The sequence below is a fragment of the Hypomesus nipponensis genome, chromosome 16 (assembly GCF_054491055.1).
Source record: "Hypomesus nipponensis isolate SF chromosome 16, ASM5449105v1, whole genome shotgun sequence".
NCBI classification, from domain to species: Eukaryota; Metazoa; Chordata; class Actinopteri; order Osmeriformes; family Osmeridae; genus Hypomesus; species Hypomesus nipponensis.
Window position 1 is genome coordinate 9,825,001 of NC_140376.1, and position 24,489 is coordinate 9,849,489.

General features: G+C 45.3%; 1 protein-coding gene and 15 non-coding genes across 18 annotated transcripts in view; all 16 read right to left on the reverse strand.

The window, feature by feature from the left end:
• The window catches only part of LOC146254747 (adhesion G protein-coupled receptor D2), a 65,075-nt gene extending 50,067 nt beyond the window's left edge, over positions 1 to 15,008 (reverse strand). For all 3 annotated transcript variants that reach the window (XM_084676341.1, XM_084676342.1, XM_084676343.1), the window contains exons 1-15: positions 14,791 to 15,008; positions 14,598 to 14,642; positions 14,312 to 14,336; positions 13,513 to 13,746; positions 12,565 to 13,206; positions 10,895 to 11,089; positions 3,553 to 3,626; positions 2,801 to 3,100; positions 2,495 to 2,606; positions 2,258 to 2,398; positions 1,882 to 1,990; positions 1,667 to 1,778; positions 1,342 to 1,397; positions 1,117 to 1,243; positions 351 to 454 (exon numbers count right to left, since the gene is read on the reverse strand). In XM_084676341.1, coding sequence (XP_084532467.1) covers positions 351 to 454; positions 1,117 to 1,243; positions 1,342 to 1,397; positions 1,667 to 1,778; positions 1,882 to 1,990; positions 2,258 to 2,398; positions 2,495 to 2,606; positions 2,801 to 3,100; positions 3,553 to 3,626; positions 10,895 to 11,089; positions 12,565 to 13,206; positions 13,513 to 13,746; positions 14,312 to 14,336; positions 14,598 to 14,633 — 2,267 coding nt within the window. In that variant the 5' untranslated portion in view covers positions 14,634 to 14,642; positions 14,791 to 15,008. The remainder of the gene's footprint in view (positions 1 to 350; positions 455 to 1,116; positions 1,244 to 1,341; positions 1,398 to 1,666; positions 1,779 to 1,881; positions 1,991 to 2,257; positions 2,399 to 2,494; positions 2,607 to 2,800; positions 3,101 to 3,552; positions 3,627 to 10,894; positions 11,090 to 12,564; positions 13,207 to 13,512; positions 13,747 to 14,311; positions 14,337 to 14,597; positions 14,643 to 14,790) is intronic.
• Positions 15,009 to 15,980: 972 nt separating this feature from the next.
• Positions 15,981 to 16,122, reverse strand: LOC146254748 (U4 spliceosomal RNA). Its single transcript, XR_014731609.1, has one exon. It is a non-coding gene; the product is annotated as a U4 spliceosomal RNA (small nuclear RNA).
• Positions 16,123 to 16,550: 428 nt separating this feature from the next.
• On the reverse strand, positions 16,551 to 16,692 carry LOC146254749 (U4 spliceosomal RNA). The gene has a single exon (XR_014731551.1). It is a non-coding gene; the product is annotated as a U4 spliceosomal RNA (small nuclear RNA).
• Positions 16,693 to 17,121: 429 nt separating this feature from the next.
• Positions 17,122 to 17,263, reverse strand: LOC146254750 (U4 spliceosomal RNA). The gene has a single exon (XR_014731637.1). It is a non-coding gene; the product is annotated as a U4 spliceosomal RNA (small nuclear RNA).
• Positions 17,264 to 17,691: 428 nt separating this feature from the next.
• On the reverse strand, positions 17,692 to 17,833 carry LOC146254751 (U4 spliceosomal RNA). The gene has a single exon (XR_014731569.1). It is a non-coding gene; the product is annotated as a U4 spliceosomal RNA (small nuclear RNA).
• Positions 17,834 to 18,261: 428 nt separating this feature from the next.
• LOC146254752 (U4 spliceosomal RNA) lies at positions 18,262 to 18,403 on the reverse strand. The gene has a single exon (XR_014731632.1). It is a non-coding gene; the product is annotated as a U4 spliceosomal RNA (small nuclear RNA).
• A 428-nt stretch (positions 18,404 to 18,831) lies between these two features.
• Positions 18,832 to 18,973, reverse strand: LOC146254753 (U4 spliceosomal RNA). Its single transcript, XR_014731610.1, has one exon. It is a non-coding gene; the product is annotated as a U4 spliceosomal RNA (small nuclear RNA).
• Positions 18,974 to 19,401: 428 nt separating this feature from the next.
• LOC146254754 (U4 spliceosomal RNA) lies at positions 19,402 to 19,543 on the reverse strand. Its single transcript, XR_014731554.1, has one exon. It is a non-coding gene; the product is annotated as a U4 spliceosomal RNA (small nuclear RNA).
• A 428-nt stretch (positions 19,544 to 19,971) lies between these two features.
• Positions 19,972 to 20,114, reverse strand: LOC146254755 (U4 spliceosomal RNA). Its single transcript, XR_014731580.1, has one exon. It is a non-coding gene; the product is annotated as a U4 spliceosomal RNA (small nuclear RNA).
• Positions 20,115 to 20,542: 428 nt separating this feature from the next.
• LOC146254756 (U4 spliceosomal RNA) lies at positions 20,543 to 20,684 on the reverse strand. Its single transcript, XR_014731611.1, has one exon. It is a non-coding gene; the product is annotated as a U4 spliceosomal RNA (small nuclear RNA).
• Positions 20,685 to 21,113: 429 nt separating this feature from the next.
• Positions 21,114 to 21,255, reverse strand: LOC146254757 (U4 spliceosomal RNA). Its single transcript, XR_014731572.1, has one exon. It is a non-coding gene; the product is annotated as a U4 spliceosomal RNA (small nuclear RNA).
• Positions 21,256 to 21,684: 429 nt separating this feature from the next.
• On the reverse strand, positions 21,685 to 21,826 carry LOC146254758 (U4 spliceosomal RNA). The gene has a single exon (XR_014731570.1). It is a non-coding gene; the product is annotated as a U4 spliceosomal RNA (small nuclear RNA).
• A 428-nt stretch (positions 21,827 to 22,254) lies between these two features.
• LOC146254759 (U4 spliceosomal RNA) lies at positions 22,255 to 22,396 on the reverse strand. Its single transcript, XR_014731612.1, has one exon. It is a non-coding gene; the product is annotated as a U4 spliceosomal RNA (small nuclear RNA).
• Positions 22,397 to 22,824: 428 nt separating this feature from the next.
• Positions 22,825 to 22,966, reverse strand: LOC146254760 (U4 spliceosomal RNA). Its single transcript, XR_014731598.1, has one exon. It is a non-coding gene; the product is annotated as a U4 spliceosomal RNA (small nuclear RNA).
• Positions 22,967 to 23,394: 428 nt separating this feature from the next.
• LOC146254761 (U4 spliceosomal RNA) lies at positions 23,395 to 23,536 on the reverse strand. The gene has a single exon (XR_014731613.1). It is a non-coding gene; the product is annotated as a U4 spliceosomal RNA (small nuclear RNA).
• Positions 23,537 to 23,964: 428 nt separating this feature from the next.
• Positions 23,965 to 24,106, reverse strand: LOC146254762 (U4 spliceosomal RNA). The gene has a single exon (XR_014731614.1). It is a non-coding gene; the product is annotated as a U4 spliceosomal RNA (small nuclear RNA).
• Positions 24,107 to 24,489: the final 383 nt, after the last annotated feature.

The window sequence follows — 24,489 nt, forward strand, 5'->3', positions numbered from 1 at the left end:
CAGGTTAGAACTAGTCAATACTGATTCTGTCTTTAAACGCCAGAGGCCTGAGGGAATCCTGACTAAAGGACCAAACCAGAATGGAATTGACCCAAGCTGACAATATGCCTTTCAATCTGCCTTAAATTTACAACCAATTCTTTCACTGAAGATGTGGGCAGATATACTAATTGTCAAATTTTGGCATTGAACACCAAGTGTAATATGAAGCGACCCTGACTGAATTCCAGTAGTGAGTGTTGGTTCAGAGAGAGACCGTGACTGTAAAATAACAGGGGTTCCAGCTGGGCTCATTCGAGATTCAGGGGGAGAAGGGAGGCAGCCACTGACAAGCCTCGAGTGCCACTCACTCCAGCACGGTGAACAGCATCAAGGTCACCACGAGAGCACACAAAGACGCCCCCGAACCGATAAACGTCAGCTTGGTCAGAATAACCTCCTCCTCAGGGCTCCACTGGGGAGAGATGAGCACACACACACACATATATCCACACACATGCACGTATGCACGTGCACACACACACACAGATAGAATGGGGCACTTGGATAGTCACACACATAAGTACATACAAACACCCACACGCACACATATGTACTCACAGCACACATATGCACAAGTACTCACAAACACACCCACATAGATATAAACATGCATAAATACAAACACACACACACACACTAAGTCACACAAATACACATAAAGTAGCAACTATTTAAAACAAACACTTGTCACATATCTTGCATACTGTTTAGTGCTATTGAGCAAAATTAACTTTACAGTGTCGGTTGAGCCAGTGAGTAATTTGGTACTGTTGAGGCTGGCTAAAACTGTAACATCCTGGTTTTCAAACATATAGTGCCATCTATTGGACAATATAAAATACTGCACAGGGTATTCATCAGAATGGTGCTGATGTTCTATGGTTTTGAGGAATATTCATCACTAATATCAATAAGTAAGACAATGTGTATATAAGTACAGTTAAAGTGGGTGCTTAGCTTAAAAACAATTGTGTTACATGTGTGTCTAATTATAGCAACAATAATCTTCAACAAATAATTTTCCCTGATTGTATCAATACAGTACTTAAAATTGAAAAAACTGGCAACTGTTACCTTGGCTTCCATGTAATTCATCAACACTGCAAAGTTTGTGGTGTGGTTACATAAACAGGAAGTAGTATCAGAGCCAGCATACGTCACCCCACATCCCTCAATGGACCAACCGTCGGGATGAACTGTCCTGCTCCGACATTACCAGGAAACAAAATACACGCATCACTGGCAGGACTGCATGAATTATCAAGACCGACACTGACTCTTGCTCTCAGTAATACTTACATCAGGCTGAAATTCCAAAAGGCACAAACAGGCATGATTCGTGTAGTATACTCCACCTAGAATAGAAACAGATGTTTCTCTCCGCCAGAAAACTCTAGGCCAAAATCAACAAGGGATAAGGCCAGGGAACTGACCAAAAAAACACCCGTTGCCAACTCTCAAACTTTGACAAAATACAAGTTAATAAAACACCTAAAGAACATATAACAGACAGAGACCCATATATCACATCATACAATGTGTAGTGTAGCCACCCCACCCCCATTCATGTGAAGTATGAACAGACCGCAAACCAGTGTGTGTATGTTGTAGGAGTGGACCATACCACGTGCGAGGAAGAGAGGGTGTACTGAACGGCCACCGGGATGGTTTGGGCCTTGGAGGTGTCTCGGACAGACGCCGATATCACCGCACTGGCCAAGCGGCTGGAGGGATCACTGGAGGAGGATCACAAACGGCCAAGTCAACCTATTTCATCGTTTCATGCGAGAATGTGAAATACTATTTTCCAATGCGCATAAATGTTGGAAGGTCTCCGACCTTTTGTCGTGCTTTAGTGACGAGCCACGGTCTGTGGATCCTTCCATTCCAGACTGGATCTCCATCAGGTGACTGTAGTAAGTATGGATGAACATGAGCTCCTTGTAACCTGCAGGAATAAAACAGAATAAGATATGAGTGCTCAATTTTGGCATGTCCATATATGTTTGCTTGTGTGTGTATGGGTGTGTGTTTATGGGTGTGTGTGTGTGTGTGTGTATACATGTCCATATTTGTTTGTGTGTGCGTATGGGTGTGTGTGTGTGTATATGTGCATGTTTGAGTGTGTATGAGTGTGTGTGTCTGTACGTACATGTTTGTTTGTTTGTGTGTGTGTGTGTGTGTGTGTGTGCGTATAGGTGTGTGTGTGCGTTACCAAGGGAGTGTAGTCTCTGGACCTCGGTATCTGGGATGAGCAGCTCATCCTGGCTGCTACCTCTGCCGTGGCCGCTGCCGTATGGTTTAAACACACAGCTGCAGCTCATCTGGGACAGCTTTCGAGCCTCGATGTGTACATCTGGGGGTGCAAAGAGACACACAGATACAAGGATCATCTGCAGCAATAGGCCCAAATGATTGACATTTCCGCATGACAAACGCAAACAAATGTTACCTATGTTTTTCATTGACAGCGTGAAGCTTTGTCTCTCCAGAGACAGCACATCGGCTAATGCCGCCGTTAGCTTGTCAATACTCTGCACGACAGTAAATGGACCAACAGCGGTCTACACACAGGATGAAAACACGTCAAATGGCAACCAAAAAAACATCTACTGCCCCATCTTCTTTACTCATGACCAAATCCTCCGATAGGAATCTCACACATGCTCAACAGGGTTAGAATCATTCTTAACTGCATGCCACGAGGCTGTGTTAACCCATGCCCAGCCAAAACATGATCCTGTCCCCCAACACCCACCCCGTCTTCCGTCAAACCCAGCCACCGGCTGGCCACAGCAGGCTCCAGGACGAGGCTGGCCAGCTTTAGGTATTTGCTGGCAATGGAGACCACAGCTTCAGAGGGCGGCGGAGTGAAGGCCAAGGCAGAGGCGGTGGTGGCGGAGGCTGTCAGCTCCATCATCTGGGTCAGGTAGAGCACGTCAGCGGCTCGGAGGATGTCTGGCTTTGCCTCCAGCGTCCTCAGCAGAGCCCTGGTCAGGTGGTTCATCAATGACAGCTCCGCCTCAGAAGATGCGTTCACGCTTATCTCACCCGTCACCTGGAGGGTTAAGACGGGTTTCTCTAAACTTGGTGGTTGTTCATTCTGAAATCATTTACTTTCAGTGGTTATGTAACAATGAATAATAATATAGTTATAATTTTTGCATGACTGTAAAGAAAGATTTACAAAACAACTATACACTTTATGTAAGGAGGAATTCAAACTAAAAGACTCCAAACCACTTTTTGCATTTGCATTTGTCATTTATGACATGCAACACAAATGCATAATAATAGCACAACATCTCTACACAGGTTGTATAACGCACAACTGACAGTGCTGTGACATTTGTAAGGTCTTATTGTTTGTTTAGAGTCAATTCCCCTGGGTAAATGGGTATGCAACCATTGGTTTGTACTTCTCTGATGCAGAATCATAGATGATACACAAGTCATGCTGTGTAACTAATTTAACGTACAGCTGCACAGCTGTAGGAACTTCCGACTTACAGACATGGAGAGCAGATCTTTGCTCACTTTGGTGAAGAACGCTGTCTTGGGGAAGCCAAATATGTCCAAGCTTTCTGTAGTGATGCATTAATTAAATTAATATTAAATATGGTGTCAAATCAACAACAACAAAAAGGCCTTGTAACACATAGTTTGACATGAACTACCACAATGGTGATTGAGGTGGCTGAGATAGCAATGATAGGTGGAACGTGGCTTCTTAGTAAGTTAACCCACACATAATTTATATTTGATAACCTTGGCAGAAGTAACTATAAAGTTCAAAAATTGTTTTATTATTTACTTTGTACTTATTGATTTTCACTCAACCCACACCTGCTCCCTTTTATTGGGTCCTTGGGGAAGGATTCAAGAATTGCCAAAAAAGTATGTCCTTGAAACAATCAAAACTAGAGAGGGTACAATTTCTGGGGAAATTGTAGGCTTGCTTGCGTCGGTTGTAGGGGATCCGTTTTTTAATTACATGTGTACAACTGATATTTCTGTGTATTTTATATAAAAATGCATAGCCTACTCATTGTTTATAAAGATTACATTGATTTAAAAGCATATTTTTCTTGCTGCTCATTTAGGCTAAGAGTGAAGTGTAGAATGAAATAGGTGTCTTCTCATTTCCCCTGCAAGAGGGAAAAGGCAGCCTCATAGTTATCGTAAAAAAATTAATTTGGCAGACCCGTGTAAAAATTGACCTAATCTCTATGATTTTCCCTTCTCGTGATATTTTCAGGCAGCCTACTCATATTGCATTCATTCATTAATATAGAACCCCCTTTGCAGACATCCCAACCTGCAGAGACTCATTTCCATTTCCCCCCCCCATCTCTACCAGAAATTACCAATTTGTGGGATATAGTATAGCATTTGCGGACGTCAGGGAGCTGCTTTTGAAATGCGGGAGACTCCCGGATCTTCCGGTGTTGTATCACCCAATGCATGACTCTCTGGATTGGCACCCCCTCGCGGGAGCGCGCGCGATTCAAAGAGTGAAGGATTTCGTCTTGATATCGCATCCAAAAGAAGGGGAGACAGAAGTCTCACATTATACCGTCATTGTTGTTGAATTCAGGAGAAAGATGTCTGTTATCTGTGTAAATATCAGATGCTATTTTCAACACAAAATCCTTAAAATTCGTCATTCAAACGGTATAGTAACGAACGCGAACCAACATTCTTGCTCCACGACATTGCATTCTGAGGAAATATACCCCAGTATGATCATGATTATTGCTACACAAAATGTATTTTGTGTAGCAGCTTCAAAGTATATCACATGGCATAGCTCTTCATACTAATGTATAGGTTCAAAGGCATGCGATTTTAATGCAGTTAGCCTGTGCGTAGGGTGGGTTACTCATACAGGTCGACAACCTGACAACAACCTTCTGATCCAGAATAGGCTATCAGCTGTCCTGAAAAGGGACCAAAGGTTCACATGCCTAGCCTACAAAAGACAAGTACTAAAAACAATGTATCAACCATGTATCAACATCAAAAGAGCCATCAAATCCTTTTTTAAGATAGGAAATATTATTCTTATTGTTTGAGTTAATGAAATAAATGAAAAAATAAAACATAATAATCCCTCACCTACCATGGACTATTCTGTTTTCAGACCTGTCCACCCTATACATACACATGTATTGGTATTCAATTTATGCTATTAAATGTACATAATGCTGGCGTAGAAGGATAGAAACATATGTGGGGGAAGAACATTTCATGGCAGGTTTTCCATTAGATGTAAGTGCAATGAACCCCCTGTTAACCCTGACTAGGACAGTGTGACATGCCTGAAACTTACTGTGGTTAATCAAACTAGTGCCCTCAGTGTACTGTAAGAATTATTTGATGCTGGGATATACAGAACAGACAATAGAGGGGGGGGGGGGGGGAGGTGCATTTTATGCACCCCCTGCTAACCCTGACTAGGAAAGTGTCACAGGCCTGAAACTTACTGTGCTTACTCATGCTAGTGCCCTCAGTGTACAGTAAGAATGATTTGATGCAGGAATACAGAACAGACAATAGAGGGGGGGTGCATCTCACGACAGGCTTGTTGTATTCCTTCTTGTCACGAAATGCACCCCCCGCTAACCCTGACTAGGAAAGTGTCACAGGCCTGAAACTTACTGTGCTTACTCATGCTAGTGCCCTCAGTGTACAGTAAGAATCATTTGATGCTGGGATATACAGAACAGACAATAGAGGGGGGTTGCATCTCACGACAGGCTTGTTGTATTCCTTCTTGTCACGAAATGCACCGCCCGCTAACCCTGACTAGGAAAGTGTCACAGGCCTGAAACTTACTGTGCTTACTCATGCTAGTGCCCTCAGTGTACAGTAAGAATCATTTGATGCTGGGATATACGGAACAGACAATAGAGGGGGGGTGCATCTCACGACAGGCTTGTTGTATTCCTTCTTGTCACGAAATGCACCCCCCGCTAACCCTGACTAGGAAAGTGTCACAGGCCTGAAACTTACTGTGCTTACTCATGCTAGTGCCCTCAGTGTACAGTAAGAATCATTTGATGCGGGGATATACAGAACAGACAATAGAGGGGGGGTGCATCTCACGACAGGCTTAATGCACCCTCAGCTAACCCTGACTAGGAAAGTGTTACATGCCTGAAACTTACTGTGCTTACTCATACTAGCCCCATCTTGTGCAATGCACACACTCTGTGAATAATAGACACTATACAATTAAAGATTTTGAATACAATTAAATAATATAAACCTTTTATTATTTGCAATGCTGTTGCAGTCCCATATTACCTCCTGGTAGGTATTTTGATCTTGGGAAACAGTACAAATGAGCTGACAGGACAACCACTGTCCTGTTGTAGTTATATGCATAACCAATACAATCTAGTGTATGATAAATACGTGACTCCTTTTGTGTTATTTTCTTTGTTACTAATGTTTATTGAGGTACATCTTCACAAAGTACTTCTTTATGTCAAGGCAGTTCTGTATATCCCAGCATCAAATGATTCTTACTGTACACTGACGGCACTAGTATGAATAAGCACAGTAAGTTTCAGGCATGTAACACTTTCCTAGTCAGGGTTAGCAGGGGGTGCTTTAAGCCTGTCGTGAGATGCACCCCCCCCCCCCCTCTATTGTCTGTTCTGTATATCCCAGCATCAAATTATTCTTACTGTACACTGAGGGCACTAGTATGAGTAAGCACAGTAAGTTTCAGGCATGTCACACTGTCCTAGTCAGGGTTAACAGGGGGTTCATTGCACTTACATCTAATGGAAAACCTGCCATGAAATGCTCTCCCCCCGCATACGTTTCTATCCTTCTACGCCAGCATTATGTACATTTAATAGCATAAATTGAATACCAATGCATGTGTATGTATAGGGTGGACAGGTCTGAAAACAGAATAGTCCATGGTAGGTGAGGGATTATTATGTTTTATTTTTTCATTTATTTCATTGACTCAAACAATAAGAATAATATTTCCTATCTTAAAAAAGGATTTGATGGTTCTTTTGATGTTGATACATGGTTGATACATTGTTTTTAGTACTTGTCTTTTGTAGGCTAGGCATGTGAACCTTTGGTCCCTTTTCAGGACAGCTGATAGCCTATTCTGGATCAGAAGGTTGTTGTTTTCGACCTGTATGTGTAACCCACCCTACGCACAGGCTAACTGCATTAAAATCGCATGCCTTTGAACCTATACATTAGTATGAAGAGCTATGCCATGTGATATACTTTGAACCTGCTACACAAAATACATTTTGTGTAGCAATAATCATGATCATACTGGGGTATATTTCCTCAGAATGCGATGTCGTGGAGCAAGAATGTTGGTTCGCGTTCGTTACCGTTTGAATGACGAATTTTAAGGATTTTGTGTTGAAAATAGCATCTGATATTTACACAGATAACAGACATCCTTCTCTTGAATTCAACAACAAAGACGGTTTAATGTGAGACTTCTGTCTCCCCTTCTTTTGGATGCGATATCAAGACGAAATCTTTCACTCTTTGATTCGCGCGCGCTCCTGCGGGGGGGTGCCAATCCAGAGAGTCATGCATCGGGTGATACAACACCGGCCCTCCGCTGCACGTCGGGCCTAACAACACCCTGGAACCCGTACATTATTGACGATAATGTACTGCCTCTCGTACCTTATTGCTTCAATAAAACCCATTCGGAAAAGTATTCATAATGAAAAGATGTAGAAACAGAAAAAAAGTTTGAACAGTGGAACAGTGAAAAGCCTTCCTTGTATCTTGTAACGTAGCAACCGTTGGTCATTGTCAACATTTCTAACCTAAAATCTAGGTGTCAGGTTTAAGATGGAGAAACTACCGGTAATCATGTGTGCCTGCACACCCAGTCCTGTTCAAACACTTAATTTAAAGATGACATAAAAAATTATAATCCATAATGCATGGTTGCCGAATTTGTTGTTGTCCCTGGTGAGTTTTTTATACTTTTAAATTCAATCTTGTCACATTACGTGACTTTGTTGTGCAACTGCAAAAGCTACTCTAACTCAGAATGCTGCTGCAAAAATAGCTGAACTATTGTGGACCGTGGTAAATAAGATCATGCTACATCTAACCAGCGGATCATTTCTTGCAAGTGTGTCAAAGTGGTATTTTTACAGACTGTATTAACAGCGTAGGCGTAAATAATGCATGCATCGTCATCGTCGTCCATTTTTGGCCAATACGAAGCTAGAGGATGCAATGGGAGATTTCATTCAGTAAGCTAGATCTACTGCTTCAAATTGAAAACGGAGATGATCTTTTGATTAAAGACAAGTTCCTTAACCTCTGTTGTCAATATCACCAATAAAAAGTAAATATTCTTTAGTTATAAAGAATTTGTTTGTAGCTAAGTAACAAACGATAGGTTAGTTATTTAAGGGAGAACGTAGCTATGTGACCTGGTTTCGCCATTCTATGGCAGCTATGATGACAGTCGTAGTGTTGTAAGCATGGCCATAGCTTTAAAAAAAAAGATCATATTTCTAATCTGTCTGCTGTTCTACATTGCCCACATAATTATGTATATTTCATTAACTCTAACATTGCCTATCTTGTATTGAAAGTGCTCGAAAATCTGCTCGTCTAGTCTCCCGCATTTCAATAGTGTTCGACTTGAACGCACCTAATAGCGGCTCCTGTGACGCCCGCAAATTCTATACAAATCTACAATCAAAGATAGCTAGATAAAACAGAAATGATTCGTTACTTTTGACTGGGTCTTCGGATACGGATCTTTGGATCATTTTTCACGTGACCTGCATAGGCTCAGAAGTCGAAATTGATTGAAAATAAATTGATGTGTTTACCTCGTTCACTTTCGCGTGACTAGGTTTACGTGAATGATATTCGTTCACAAGTACGAGGCCTCTGGCCTCATGGCTACGGCCGAACACCACCCGTGGTATATCCCTGAACAACCCCACTCGCACTCGTACTATATTGCTTTAGTATTACACGGCTGTTCTTAACGCTGTAGAAAGCTCCATTCACTTGAATGGGGCTTCCCAACGTTCTGCGGTCAATTATTTTCTGATAACAGACCGTTGCTATGAATAACAGACCACTGTCAAGGAAAGTGGCCTTTTTGCTTCTGATTCACGTCTTTCGTTAGCCTGGTCCTAACCAGACCCTCCTACATTTCATTTGTACAGAGGGTCTGGGATCGCTCCATTGACAAGCGTTAACTTCCTTGAAGGCGGGTCCTCTGTTGAAGTTATTAACTATTGGATCTGCCCAGAGCCACTCTGATCTGCCATAACCAATCGCAAGCGTTCGCCTTAGCCAACTCCTTCAACACTACTGTAATGGAGCTAGCTGTCATAGCTGGAAAATCAAACTGTACCCCAACCCCATGGGGAGGAGGGCCACAACATCATGGCCACCAACAAAACTCAGCAAGGAATGTTCTTGCTCCGGCTTTAACTTATGGATATTCGGCAGCATTACCACAACCGCAGAATAGCTTCGCTCGCATCTTTCTCCGCCACCATTACTGAACTACTCAAACTAGTGCACAACATTAATGTCATCGTTCTCAGCCACTCCCTCTGTTCGCTGATTGGACCTACAACAAATTTGTTTCTGAAAACCGACTTAAAAGTCAAACTCCCAGACCTAATTAGAAGCAAAATCCAAATTGAGCGGAAGTACGTAGGAGGGCAGAGCCAGGCTAGTCTTTTGTAGCACTACATAAATAGTCCGTTAACTTTTCAACCCCAGCGTACTTCGTTGCTTAGCAATGTCAGCTGATTTGAAGCCTAAAGAATGTTCGACGTCTATGAAGTTCAACGTCTTTGGCGAAGTATTTCTCTGCTGATCAACGCTACGAATGGTAACAAATAAATTGTAAAAAGACACACTGTGTTAAGTCATTTTGTTGGCAAGTAGCCGTGTAATAAGCGGGTATCGGGAAAATAAGCCCCTTCAGAGCAAAGCTTTTGTACTTTACTTACAGTTAAGTGCAGTGTAATTGTTTTAAACCGTTTTTAGTTATGGAGAGCCATCGCGCTTGCTCGATTATGAGAGGAATTGCGTTTCCACTCATCACTTCAGTGGTCATAACTTTTAAACAAAATAGTATAGCTTAAATCTGTCAGCTGTTCTGAATTCACCACAAAATTACGTACGTTTCATAACATCTAACTTCTCCTCTATCTTTTATTGAAAGTGGTTAAAAATTAGGTTTTCAACAACAAAAGGAAGTGTTGCAGACAGAGAAGATTTTTGTCACAATGGCTCAGTGAAATCGTCTTGATAAAGGATGATTTACCTTACATAATCATACAAATATCAGTAAAAAGCCCTACTTATTGTCTTCAAAATGGTATAAACAGTTCAGGTATATTATTTGAAAAAGTATGCATATTCAGGCAGGAAAGTGTTAAACAGTGTGAAAATTGACTCGGTGAGAAACAGTTCTGTCAGTACTGTATGACGTCACGATGGAATTTGAGTTGAACGTTCTAAACCATTGAAATCCATTCTTTTTTTTGCACTTTAAACTTTAATATCTTAAAAACTTTAAGAGTTATCAGTGAGAAAAGTAATAGCACACTAGAGCAGTTCAGACTTAATCAAATAAAGTTCGAACAGCATATCTAGCTTAAACGGTGTGAAACTAGTAGGCGAGCAAATATTAATAATAAGTATGCAGAATAACAATAGTGTTTTTGCTTTCGGCAAACACACTAAATATATATGTGAGAGAACAAAGGTTGTGCCCTTCCCAAAGGCAAAGTACACCCAATAAATGTTGCTTTGATTTTGACAGTGATTGTTTACTTATAAAATTATGTATCACCTTTTTCAAACTGGCAAACGGCCCCTCTCAACGAATCACACGCGTCCAGACCCCAGCTCCCATTTTGGGGGTCGAAGGTGACACACTGCCCAATCTTGGGGGCGTTGACTGCCTCATCAGAAAAGTTGTGATAGGGCTCCAAACCTGCGTTCCGTAGGGTGTCAAGAAAATGGGCCGCTGACTCACCGATATTAACTGGCAAGGAACAGAGAGAAGAATAAATTATCATACAATAATATACCTTCATCCATAGCCTGACCCTCCACTTAATATGACTTAAGTCTAGTCATAATCATTGATTGACCTCTTAATAGTTACTACTCACTGTCACTTTCAGCTACTGGTTGCACTATCTGTAATTTTGCACTATTGTACTCACTGTACTCCACCAAGGTTAGAATAGGTTATAGGGTTGCAATTGGTCTTATGTGTATTAAGGGTTAGTATAATGTATTATTTAGTTTTATCTGTATATTTAGGAAGTTTTTGTATTAGGGTTAGTATAGTGTATTATTTATTGTTGTCTGTATATTTAGGAAGTTTTACTTATTCAAGCTTAGCATAGATGTAAATTATTTTCTGTGTACTTATATGTTATGTTATGCCAGGTGGTTGTGTTGCCTTGTCCTTTTTCAATTTCAGTGCCCAGTCTGACCTTGTGTTGTGTCTGTGTACCTGACAATAATAGACTTGAACTTGAAAGTCTGCAAAGATGATTTTTTTTCTGTCACTGTTAGTTAGGAGGTTGGTGAAACACTGGATCTGACACGCCTTCTATAAGCTACAGAATAGTAAAAAGACATCCAGGTCTTGAATTAAATAACATTAATGAACTATATAAGGGATCTGCAAGGGTTTGTAACATTCAAAAGGCATACTGGCACTGTAAGCCCCTAATCTATTTGTTTCCACATGATGTCAGAATGAGTCAACTTTGTTAAATGGTCCGATAAGGAAGGGAGGGCCCGTCTCAGAGTCACACCATCTGCTCTGCATGTTCTCTGTCTTGAGGAGGGGAACCAGAGCTGTTGCCGAAACTCCCATTACTCAGAGAGGATGGTTGTCTCAGAAAGGAGAGTTTGTTTTGAAGGGTGGGATTCAGAATTATGGCATGCTCAAAATATTTACAACCATTTAGGGCCGCGTTTGCCAATAACAATTTGGCCACCAGCTTCCAGCAGAAGATAGAGAAGGGAGAGAAGTGTGTGAGTGAGTGTGTGAGAGAGCAAGGGAGAGAGAGTCAGAGAGACCCAGAGACGAAGAGAACATGAGAAGAGACCAAGAGAGAAAGAGAGAGGCAGAGACACAGAGTCAGAGCGACACAGAGACAGAGAACGATAATGAGAGAGAGAGAGAGAGAGAGAGAGAGAGAGAGAGAGAGAGAGAGAGAGAGAGAGAGAGAGAGAGAGAGAGAGAGAGAGAGAGAGAGAGAGAGAGAGAGAGAGAGAGAGAGAGAGAGAGAGAGAGAGAGAGAGAGAGAGAGAGAGAAAGGGAGATATGAGTAAGAGAGGGAGTAAGACAAAAAAGACGGGGACGAATTAGAGCTGGGGGATATAGGTTATGGAGGCAGAGAGAGAGCAGAGAGGGAGTAGTTTAAGAGTAGTTTGAGACCAAACTGAAAGAAACTATTCCTTTTCAAATGAACTCCACCTCCCCTGCCTAAGTTTTACCTTGACAATGGGTGTCTCCCCACACACTCTTGAGGGAGGATTCAATTTCTAGGGCTGCCTTGCTCCAATTGAACACCATCCCGGATGAATTGAACAAGCATTCCTTTTCCATGGCGTGGATTTCACTGTCGCTCAACGCCCGTTCCCAAATGTTCAGCTGTGATATACTCCCAGAGAAGGACTCGGCACTCCGGAACGATCCGCCAAAGGTGTCCTGCTCCTGGCCAATGATGAACAACCCCTCAGGCCCAATGTCCCTCCCCACATTGAGGCCGTCCCCTCTGTTGATGAGACTCCCATCAGCGTACAAGGCCCATCGCCCGCCATGTCGGCTCCAACCGACACAGACGGAGTGCCAGGAGCCGTCATGGAGGAAAGCCTCCTGGTAAGGCCCATGTGTGCCATGGACCAGCAGAGCCAGCTGGACTGGCTGACCCTGAACCAGCCTGCCACGGAGCTGGAACTCATTAATGAATGACTTGATGGAATAAGAGAAGACAGTGGAAAATCCGAGGCAACTCGGGTCGAATTTGAGGCGAGCGCAAACGGTCACTGAGCCCATGGAGGGGAACGTGTGCAGGAGGCGCGCGTTCTTCTTGTCGGATCGACCCGTGAACTCCAGGATGAGGGTCTCAATGGAACCTTGTCCCCGTCAGACAGAGAAAGAGAAATAACAGTTGAATGAGCAATGAAATTCTGGGAACACACTTGAAAGGATGAAATTATATTAGGAAATTTCAGCTGTGATCATATTCATGTTGTAAACACGTGTGCCATTTATTCACAAGGACTTTTTATCCCGTGTTGTCAGTACAATTTCATGTGTATTAGCCATATTCTCATGTGCAAATGGGTATATTTCACTCGAAGCACAAAGACCCTAGTGTTGCTAAGTAAAGGTTCTGATATTTCAATAAAACCTGGTCCGAAATGGCACACTGAACTCACTTTTCAAGTGTGTCATGACTTTCCTGGCAATCCAAACAGGCTGGGTTATGTTCAAGGACGTCAAGAAGTTGGTCAACTCTCGATTCTCAAAAGCGTTGTAGACGATGGCTAATGCCCCAGTGCGCTGGTTACATAGGCGTCCAGAGCTGTGCCAGGCTAGCCTTTCTGGCACATAATCGTAGTAGTACTCATCATAAGTAAACAGTGTCCTGCTTTCCAACATCAGTGGTGCAACTGAAAGGTAATAAAACAAACAAAAGATGATCTTGGAAGTAAAGCTCCATTGTACGGAATTTGAACCGAGGTCTCCCGAGTGTCATTATTAAGACTGTCCTGGCCAAGGACTTAGATCACGGAGATCCTACAATCCTTGTGTCTCCAGAACAATGACTCCTCTTGGGAGTATGACCACTACACTATCTCCACTTGAGTTACTACCAAGGCATTATTTTGAATTAGGTGCCGTAATATTAATAACATAATAAGAGTTTAAGCCCTGTGCCCTTGCTTGAGGGCCTGTTTTTGGTCGGTGGTTGCTATTTTACATGAACTCAGCGAAGCATAGTTATGGAATGATGATTGGACTGATTTGAGAGAGACTAATAAGAAACTACAATAACAGAGACTACTGTATTACAGTTACCAGTTAGAGATTTCCTTTACACAGATATACCAGAAAATGAATAAATGAGAATTGGATTTTAAAAAAATTGCACTGACAAGCACTAGTATTACACGTGGATGAAAATAGGGATGTTTGAATGTTTCACCTCTACTATATTAAGTATAAGCTTCTTACCTGACGTGAAGTGCGGAAAACAAATCTACAAATGAAGACAAAAGCATTTCCTTTAATTGGAACCAAGTGTCATGATCATGAAGATAGTACTGAAACAAAACTTTTTAATGAATATGTTGATTTACACCAAGTTAAAGCATTTGAAACAACTGTTTTGTAGGTTTCACCTTCCACAAAATCAAAGTTTAAAAACCCTTTGAGTAGGCTACGTAAAAGCATGCCACTTATCTTTTATCTAAAGAACTTCCTATCCGAAAACGTTAGGTAGCTAAAGACATGTACTTACCAATAAAGTCAGGTATTTGAGTTTAAACCACTGCATCTTATCAAACTGCATGGAAATGTGTTAGTGTGGTGGGGAAAGAAATCGAAATCACGCATCATAATCCCATAATTATAAATAAGCGCAAACGTTAACCGGTTATTATATCATTCCTGCCAACATTTTGAGCATGTTTTTGTGTTCCGTTCCATCCTACCTGAATATAGGCTACTTCTGGCGGCTCGTATTCAAAGTTTTTTCTCCTTTTTTTCCACTTCTGCTATTATTAGGCAGTCTTCAAAAAGGGTATAGTCTAATCCCGCGCTTCCTTAGGGCTTTTTTAAAAATGCAAATAGACATATATTCTGTGTTATATCGAACGAAATCTGTTGATAAACGTATCCTTCAATAACTTGAGGAAACTCCTCGATTACATCAGGCTTCATGAAGTGATGCAGATCGGGAGAGGAAGAGCAGTGGATGATGACGCTCGACTCTGCTAGAGGAACCGCAATTACGTTGCGTGCATAGGTCTATAAAAATAGTTTATTTTTTCTTCAAATGCTAACCTGCATTGATCAAAACTGAAGTCACATTATTAAACCTCTTCACACAGAAGCGTACGCTACGTGGAGCAAACTGTGAATCATTTGTTATTGCTTTCACACAAAGGGCATTCAATGACCACTTTCTCCAAAATCAAATATTTTTTTCTCATTCGTAATGCAGGGCTGCCAACTCTCATGGGCCGGGTTTCCCAGATTCGTTAAGAAGCTCTTATCGTTAAGAGCTTCTTAATGAATCTAAGAAACCCGGCCAACGCCGATTTAGGGTTCTCCGAGCAGGGAGAACTTGACGTGCACTAATTTCGGATACTTACAGATACCCCCTTGGCTGTGATTGGTCAGTATTTAAGGGCAGACGGACAGAGTCGGAGGGATTCGTTGAATTTATAGTGGCCGACTCCGAAGGCTGTGCGTGCTGAAAACAATTCACCGCCAGAAGAGTAGGTGGCGCTGCACTGCGATGCTAACTAGGTTATTGAAAAGTCGGAGCAAATTTACAAATTAGCCTTTCATCAATAAAATAAGCACATTTTCAGCAACTACACCACCCATTTCTCGTCACATTTTAATTCAGATGCTGATGTATGCCTACATGTACTGTTTAGCTGAAATGAATTGTAAAAACTTACAGCAATGGCAATCAAGGGATTCTGTTCGTTTTGATGGTCACGGCAACCCCTCCCCTGACGCAGTTTTTTTCTGAGGCACATTTTTTGAACTATTGGCTATTTTTGCAGAACTCTACACACAAATAGGCTAAGAAAACCCTTCACCAAATCATCAAAATATGGATTTATCTTGCAAAATCTATGTGAAAAAAAGTCTTTCACACCGACATCAGCCTCCGTGGAGGCGATCAAAAATTGTCAAGGCTGACTATATTTCAAGCCAATCCTGACGGGGTATTGGGTTAAGTTTTCAACCAGCAATAATCACGTCTCAGTTAGACTTCATAGACTACGATATTGCCTCTGCGAAAGGATAGCCGACAGAGCAAGAGGGAATTCAGCCTGGTGTAGGGGCACAGCCGAGCCATGGACGGTGTCCCGTTCTTGGATTCAAGCGTATGTTGAGGACCAATTTAGGATCGAGCGTGTTGGCGCATTCTTTCAAAATGCCTCGGATGTTACGGAAAGTATTGAGAAAAAGAGCGGGGGGAGTGAGCTTTGTTGGACTTTTGCGGATCAAATCCTGAAGCATTACGCTAGTGCGAGAGCAAGGCATTGTGGGTAATATGCTGCAGCAGTGCCTGCTGAGGCCGAGCGTGCTGGGGAACTGTGAGGATTCACAGGCCTCACACGCTGAACCACCAAACCTACCTCTGTGCCAGAGAGCGCCCGGCGGCACAGCGGCTGAACCACCTGGGACCGTTGCCAAAACACGGACGCACTGTCTTTCACACCGACGTCAGCCTCCGTGGAGGCGATCAAAAATTGTCAAGGCTGACTATATTTCAAGCCAATCCTGACGGGGTATTGGGTTAAGTTTTCAACCAGCAATAATCACGTCTCAGTTAGACTTCATAGACTACAATATTGCCTCTGCGAAAGGATAGCTGACAAAGCAAGAGGGAATTCAGCCTGGTGTAGGGGCACAGCCGAGCCATGGACGGTGTCCCGTTCTTGGATTCAAGCGTATGTTGAGGACCAATTTAGGGTTTGAGCGTGTTGGCGCATTCTTTCAAAATGCCTCAGACGTTATGGAAAGTATTGAACAAAAGAGCGGGGGGAGTGAGCTTTGTTGGACTTTTGCGGATCGAATCCTGAAGCATGACGCTAGTGCGAGAGCAAGGCATTGTGGGTAATATGCTGCAGTGGTGCCTGCTGAGGCCGAGTGTGCTGGGGAACTGTGAGGATTCACAGGCCTCACACGCTGAACCACCAAACCTACCTCTGTGCCAGAGAGCGCCCGGCGGCACAGCGTCTGAACCACCTGGGACAGTTGCCAAAACACGGACGCACTGTCTTTCACACCGACGTCAGCCTCCGTGGAGGCGATCAAAAATTGTCAAGGCTGACTATATTTCAAACCAATCCTGACGGGGTATTGGGTTAAGTTTTCAACCAGCAATAATCACGTCTCAGTTAGACTTCATAGACTACGATATTGCCTCTGCGAAAGGATAGCTGACAAAGCAAGAGGGAATTCAGCCTGGTGTAGGGGCACAGCCGAGCCATGGACGGTGTCCCGTTCTTGGATTCAAGCGTATGTTGAGGACTAATTTAGGATCGAGCGTGTTGGCGCATTCTTTCAAAATGCCTCGGATGTTACGGAAAGTATTGAGAAAAAGAGCGGGGGGAGTGAGCTTTGTTGGACTTTTGCGGATCAAATCCTGAAGCATTACGCTAGTGCGAGAGCAAGGCATTGTGGGTAATATGCTGCAGCGGTGCCTGCTGAGGCCGAGCGTGCTGGGGAACTGTGAGGATTCACAGGCCTCACACGCTGAACCACCAAACCTACCTCTGTGCCAGAGAGCGCTCGGCCGCACAGCGTCTGAACCACCTGGGACAGTAGCCAAAACACGGACGCACTGTCTTTCACACCGACGTCAGCCTCCGTGGAGGAGATCAAAAATTGTCAAGGCTGACTATATTTCAAGCCAATCCTGACGGGGTATTGGGTTAAGTTTACAACCAGCAATAATCACGTCTCAGCTAGACTTCATAGACTACGATATTGCCTCTGCGAAAGGATAGCCGACAGAGCAAGAGGGAATTCAGCCTGGTGTAGGGGCACAGCCGAGCCATGGACGGTGTCCCGTTCTTGGATTCAAGCGTATGTTGAGGACCAATTTAGGATCGAGCGTGTTGGCGCATTCTTTCAAAATGCCTCGGATGTTACGGAAAGTATTGAGAAAAAGAGCGGGGGGAGTGAGCTTTGTTGGACTTTTGCGGATCGAATCCTGAAGCATGACGCTAGTGCGAGAGCAAGGCATTGTGGGTAATATGCTGCAGCGGTGCCTGCTGAGGCCGAGCGTGCTGGGGAACTGTGAGGATTCACAGGCCTCACACGCTGAACCACCAAACTTACCTCTGTGCCAGAGAGCGCCCGGCGGCACAGCGGCTGAACCACCTGGGACAGTTGCCAAAACACGGACGCACTGTCTTTCACACCGACGTCAGCCTCCATGGAGGCGATCAAAAATTGTCAAGGCTGACTATATTTCAAGCCAATCCTGACGGGGTATTGGGTTAAGTTTTCAACCAGCAATAATCACGTCTCAGTTAGACTTCAAAGACTACGATATTGCCTCTGCGAAAGGATAGCCGACAGAGCAAAAGGGAATTCAGCTTGGTGTAGGGGCACAGACGAGCCATGGACGGTGTCCCGTTCTTGGATTCAAGCGTATGTTGAGGACTAATTTAGGATCGAGCGTGTTGGCGCATTCTTTCAAAATGCCTCGGATGTTACGGAAAGTATTGAGAAAAAGAGCGGGGGGAGTGAGCTTTGTTGGACTTTTGCGGATCGAATCCTGAAGCATGACGCTAGTGCGAGAGCAAGGCATTGTGGGAAATGTGCTGCAGCAGTGCCTGCTGAGGCCGAGCGTGCTGGGGAACTGTGAGGATTCACAGGCCTCACACGCTGAACCACCAAACCTACCTCTGTGCCAGAGAGCGCCCGGCGGCACAGCGGCTGAACCACCTGGGACAGTTGCCAAAACACGGACGCACTGTCTTTCACACCGACGTCAGCCTCCGTGGAGGCAATCAAAAATTGTCAAGGCTGACTATATTTCAAGCCAATCCTGACGGGGTATTGGGTTAAGTTTTCAACCAGCAATAATCACGTCTCAGCTAAACTTCATAGACTACGATATTGCCTCTGCGAAAGGATAGCTGACAAAGCAAGAGGGAATTCAGCCTGGTGTAGGGGCACAGCCGAGCCATGGACGGTGTCCCGTTCTTGGATTCAAGCGTATGTTGAGGACCAATTTAGGATCGAGCGTGTTGGCGCATTCTTTCAAAATGCCTCGGATGTTACGGAAAGTATTGAGAAAAAGAGCGGGGGGAGTGAGCTTTGTTGGACTTTTGCGGATCGAATCCTGAAGCATGACGCTAGTGCGAGAGCAAGGCATTGTGGGTAATATGCTGCAGCGGTGCCTGCTGAGGCCGAGCGTGCTGGGAAACTGTGAGGATTCACAGGCCTCACACGCTGAACCACCAAACCTACCTCTGTGCCAGAGAGCGCTCGGCCGCACAGCGTCTGAACCACCTGGGACAGTAGCCAAAACACGGACGCACTGTCTTTCACACCGACGTCAGCCTCCGTGGAGGCAATCAAAAATTGTCAAGGCTGACTATATTTCAAGCCAATCCTGACGGGGTATTGGGTTAAGTTTTCAACCAGCAATAATCACGTCTCAGCTAAACTTCATAGACTACGACATTGCCTCTGCGAAAGGATAGCTGACAAAGCAAGAGGGAATTCAGCCTGGTGTAGGGACACAGCCGAGCCATGGACGGTGTCCCGTTCTTGGATTCAAGCGTATGTTGAGGACCAATTTAGGATCGAGCGTGTTGGCGCATTCTTTCAAAATGCCTCGGATGTTACGGAAAGTATTGAGAAAAAGAGCGGGGGGAGTGAGCTTTGTTGGACTTTTGCGGATCGAATCCTGAAGCATGACGCTAGTGCGAGAGCAAGGCATTGTGGGTAATATGCTGCAGCGGTGCCTGCTGAGGCCGAGTGTGCTGGGGAACTGTGAGGATTCACAGGCCTCACACGCTGAACCACCAAACCTACCTCTCTGCCAGAGAGCGCCCGGCGGCACAGCGTCTGAACCACCTGGGACAGTAGCCAAAACACGGACGCACTGTCTTTCACACCGACGTCAGCCTCCGTGGAGGCGATCAAAAAATTGTCAAGGCTGACTATATTTCAAGCCAATCCTGACGGGGTATTGGGTTAAGTTTTCAACCAGCAATAATCACGTCTCAGCTAGACTTCATAGACTACGATATTGCCTCTGCGAAAGGATAGCCGACAGAGCAAGAGGGAATTCAGCCTGGTGTAGGGGCACAGCCGAGCCATGGACGGTGTCCCGTTCTTGGATTCAAGCGTATGTTGAGGACCAATTTAGGATTGAGCGTGTTGGCGCATTCTTTCAAAATGCCTCAGACGTTATGGAAAGTATTGAACAAAAGAGCGGGGGGAGTGAGCTTTGTTGGACTTTTGCGGATCGAATCCTGAAGCATGACGCTAGTGCGAGAGCAAGGCATTGTGGGTAATATGCTGCAGCGGTGCCTGCTGAGGCCGAGCGTGCTGGGGAACTGTGAGGATTCACAGGCCTCACACGCTGAACCACCAAACCTACCTCTGTGCCAGAGAGCGCCCGGCGGCACAGCAGCTGAACCACCTGGGACAGTTGCCAAAACACGGACGCACTGTCTTTCACACCGACGTCAGCCTCCGTGGAGGCAATCAAAAATTGTCAAGGCTGACTATATTTCAAGCCAATCCTGACGGGGTATTGGGTTAAGTTTTCAACCAGCAATAATCACGTCTCAGCTAAACTTCATAGACTACGATATTGCCTCTGCGAAAGGATAGCTGACAAAGCAAGAGGGAATTCAGCCTGGTGTAGGGGCACAGCCGAGCCATGGACGGTGTCCCGTTCTTGGATTCAAGCGTATGTTGAGGACCAATTTAGGGTTTGAGCGTGTTGGCGCATTCTTTCAAAATGCCTCGGATGTTACGGAAAGTATTGAGAAAAAGAGCGGGGGGAGTGAGCTTTGTTGGACTTTTGCGGATCGAATCCTGAAGCATGACGCTAGTGCGAGAGCAAGGCATTGTGGGTAATATGCTGCAGCGGTGCCTGCTGAGGCCGAGCGTGCTGGGGAACTGTGAGGATTCACAGGCCTCACACGCTGAACCACCAAACCTACCTCTGTGCCAGAGAGCGCTCGGCCGCACAGCGTCTGAACCACCTGGGACAGTAGCCAAAACACGGACGCACTGTCTTTCACACCGACGTCAGCCTCCGTGGAGGCGATAAAAAATTGTCAAGGCTGACTATATTTCAAGCCAATCCTGACGGGGTATTGGGTTAAGTTTTCAACCAGCAATAATCACGTCTCAGCGAGACTTCATAGACTACGATATTGCCTCTGCGAAAGGATAGCCGACAGAGCAAGAGGGAATTCAGCCTGGTGTAGGGGCACAGCCGAGCCATGGACGGTGTCCCGTTCTTGGATTCAAGCGTATGTTGAGGACCAATTTAGGGTTTGAGCGTGTTGGCGCATTCTTTCAAAATGCCTCGGATGTTACGGAAAGTATTGAGAAAAAGAGCGGGGGGAGTGAGCTTTGTTGGACTTTTGCGGATCGAATCCTGAAGCATGACGCTAGTGCGAGAGCAAGGCATTGTGGGTAATATGCTGCAGCGGTGCCTGCTGAGGCCGAGCGTGCTGGGGAACTGTGAGGATTCACAGGCCTCACACGCTGAACCACCAAACCTACCTCTGTGCCAGAGAGCGCTCGGCCGCACAGCGTCTGAACCACCTGGGACAGTAGCCAAAACACGGACGCACTGTCTTTCACACCGACGTCAGCCTCCGTGGAGGCGATAAAAAATTGTCAAGGCTGACTATATTTCAAGCCAATCCTGACGGGGTATTGGGTTAAGTTTTCAACCAGCAATAATCACGTCTCAGCTAGACTTCATAGACTACGATATTGCCTCTGCGAAAGGATAGCCGACAGAGCAAGAGGGAATTCAGCTTGGTGTAGGGGCACAGACGAGCCATGGACGGTGTCCCGTTCTTGGATTCAAGCGTATGTTGAGGACTAATTTAGGATCGAGCGTGTTGGCGCATTCTTTCAAAATGCCTTGGATGTTACGGAAAGTATTGAGAAAAAGAGCGGGGGGAGTGAGCTTTGTTGGACTTTTGCGGATCGAATCCTGAAGCATGACGCTAGTGCGAGAGCAAGGCATTGTGGGTAATATGCTGCAGCGGTGCCTGCTGAGGCCGAGCATGCTGGGGAACTGTGAGGATTCACAGGCCTCACACGCTGAACCACCAAACCTACCTCTGTGCCAGAGAGCGCCCGGCGGCACAGCAGCTGAACCACCTGGGACAGTTGCCAAAACACGGACGCACTGTCTTTCACACCGACGTCAGCCTCCGTGGAGGCAATCAAAAATTGTCAAGGCTGACTATATTTCAAGCCAATCCTGACGGGGTATTGGGTTAAGTTTTCAACCAGCAATAATCACGTCTCAGCTAAACTTCATAGACTACGATATTGCCTCTGCGAAAGGATAGCTGACAAAGCAAGAGGGAATTCAGCCTGGTGTAGGGGCACAGCCGAGCCATGGACGGTGTCCCGTTCTTGGATTCAAGCGTATGTTGAGGACCAATTTAGGATCGAGCGTGTTGGCGCATTCTTTCAAAATGCCTCGGATGTTACGGAAAGTATTGAGAAAAAGAGCGGGGGGACTGAGCTTTGTTGGACTTTTGCGGATCGAATCCTGAAGCATGACGCTAGTGCGAGAGCAAGGCATTGTGGGTAATATGCTGCAGCGGTGCCTGCTGAGGCCGAGCGTGCTGGGGAACTGTGAGGATTCACAGGCCTCACACGCTGAACCACCAAACCTACCTCTGTGCCAGAGAGCGCTCGGCCGCACAGCGTCTGAACCACCTGGGACAGTAGCCAAAACACGGACGCACTGTCTTTCACACCGACGTCAGCCTCCATGGAGGCGATCAAAAATTGTCAAGGCTGACTATATTTCAAGCCAATCCTGACGGGGTATTGGGTTAAGTTTTCAACCAGCAATAATCACGTCTCAGTTAGACTTCATAGACTACGATATTGCCTCTGCGAAAGGATAGCCGACAAAGCAAAAGGGAATTCAGCCTGGTGGAGGGGCACAGCCGAGCCATGGACGGTGTCCCGTTCTTGGATTCAAGCGTATGTTGAGGACTAATTTAGGATCGAGCGTGTTGGCGCATTCTTTCAAAATGCCTCGGATGTTACGGAAAGTATTGAGAAAAAGAGCGGGGGGAGTGAGCTTTGTTGGACTTTTGCGGATCGAATCCTGAAGCATGACGCTAGTGCGAGAGCAAGGCATTGTGGGTAATATGCTGCAGCGGTGCCTGCTGAGGCCGAGCATGCTGGGGAACTGTGAGGATTCACAGGCCTCACACGCTGAACCACCAAACCTACCTCTGTGCCAGAGAGCGCCCGGCGGCACAGCAGCTGAACCACCTGGGACAGTTGCCAAAACACGGACGCACTGTCTTTCACACCGACGTCAGCCTCCGTGGAGGCAATCAAAAATTGTCAAGGCTGACTATATTTCAAGCCAATCCTGACGGGGTATTGGGTTAAGTTTTCAACCAGCAATAATCACGTCTCAGCTAAACTTCATAGACTACGATATTGCCTCTGCGAAAGGATAGCCGACAAAGCAAAAGGGAATTCAGCCTGGTGGAGGGGCACAGCCGAGCCATGGACGGTGTCCCGTTCTTGGATTCAAGCGTATGTTGAGGACTAATTTAGGATCGAGCGTGTTGGCGCATTCTTTCAAAATGCCTCGGATGTTACGGAAAGTATTGAGAAAAAGAGCGGGGGGAGTGAGCTTTGTTGGACTTTTGCGGATCGAATCCTGAAGCATGACGCTAGTGCGAGAGCAAGGCATTGTGGGTAATATGCTGCAGCGGTGCCTGCTGAGGCCGAGCATGCTGGGGAACTGTGAGGATTCACAGGCCTCACACGCTGAACCACCAAACCTACCTCTGTGCCAGAGAGCGCCCGGCGGCACAGCAGCTGAACCACCTGGGACAGTTGCCAAAACACGGACGCACTGTCTTTCACACCGACGTCAGCCTCCGTGGAGGCAATCAAAAATTGTCAAGGCTGACTATATTTCAAGCCAATCCTGACGGGGTATTGGGTTAAGTTTTCAACCAGCAATAATCACGTCTCAGCTAAACTTCATAGACTACGATATTGCCTCTGCGAAAGGATAGCTGACAAAGCAAGAGGGAATTCAGCCTGGTGTAGGGGCACAGCCGAGCCATGGACGGTGTCCCGTTCTTGGATTCAAGCGTATGTTGAGGACCAATTTAGGATCGAGCGTGTTGGCGCATTCTTTCAAAATGCCTCGGATGTTACGGAAAGTATTGAGAAAAAGAGCGGGGGGAGTGAGCTTTGTTGGACTTTTGCGGATCGAATCCTGAAGCATGACGCTAGTGCGAGAGCAAGGCATTGTGGGTAATATGCTGCAGCAGTGCCTGCTGAGGCCGAGCGTGCTGGGGAACTGTGAGGATTCACAGGCCTCACACGCTGAACCACCAAACCTACCTCTGTGCCAGAGAGCGCCCGGCGGCACAGCGTCTGAACCACCTGGG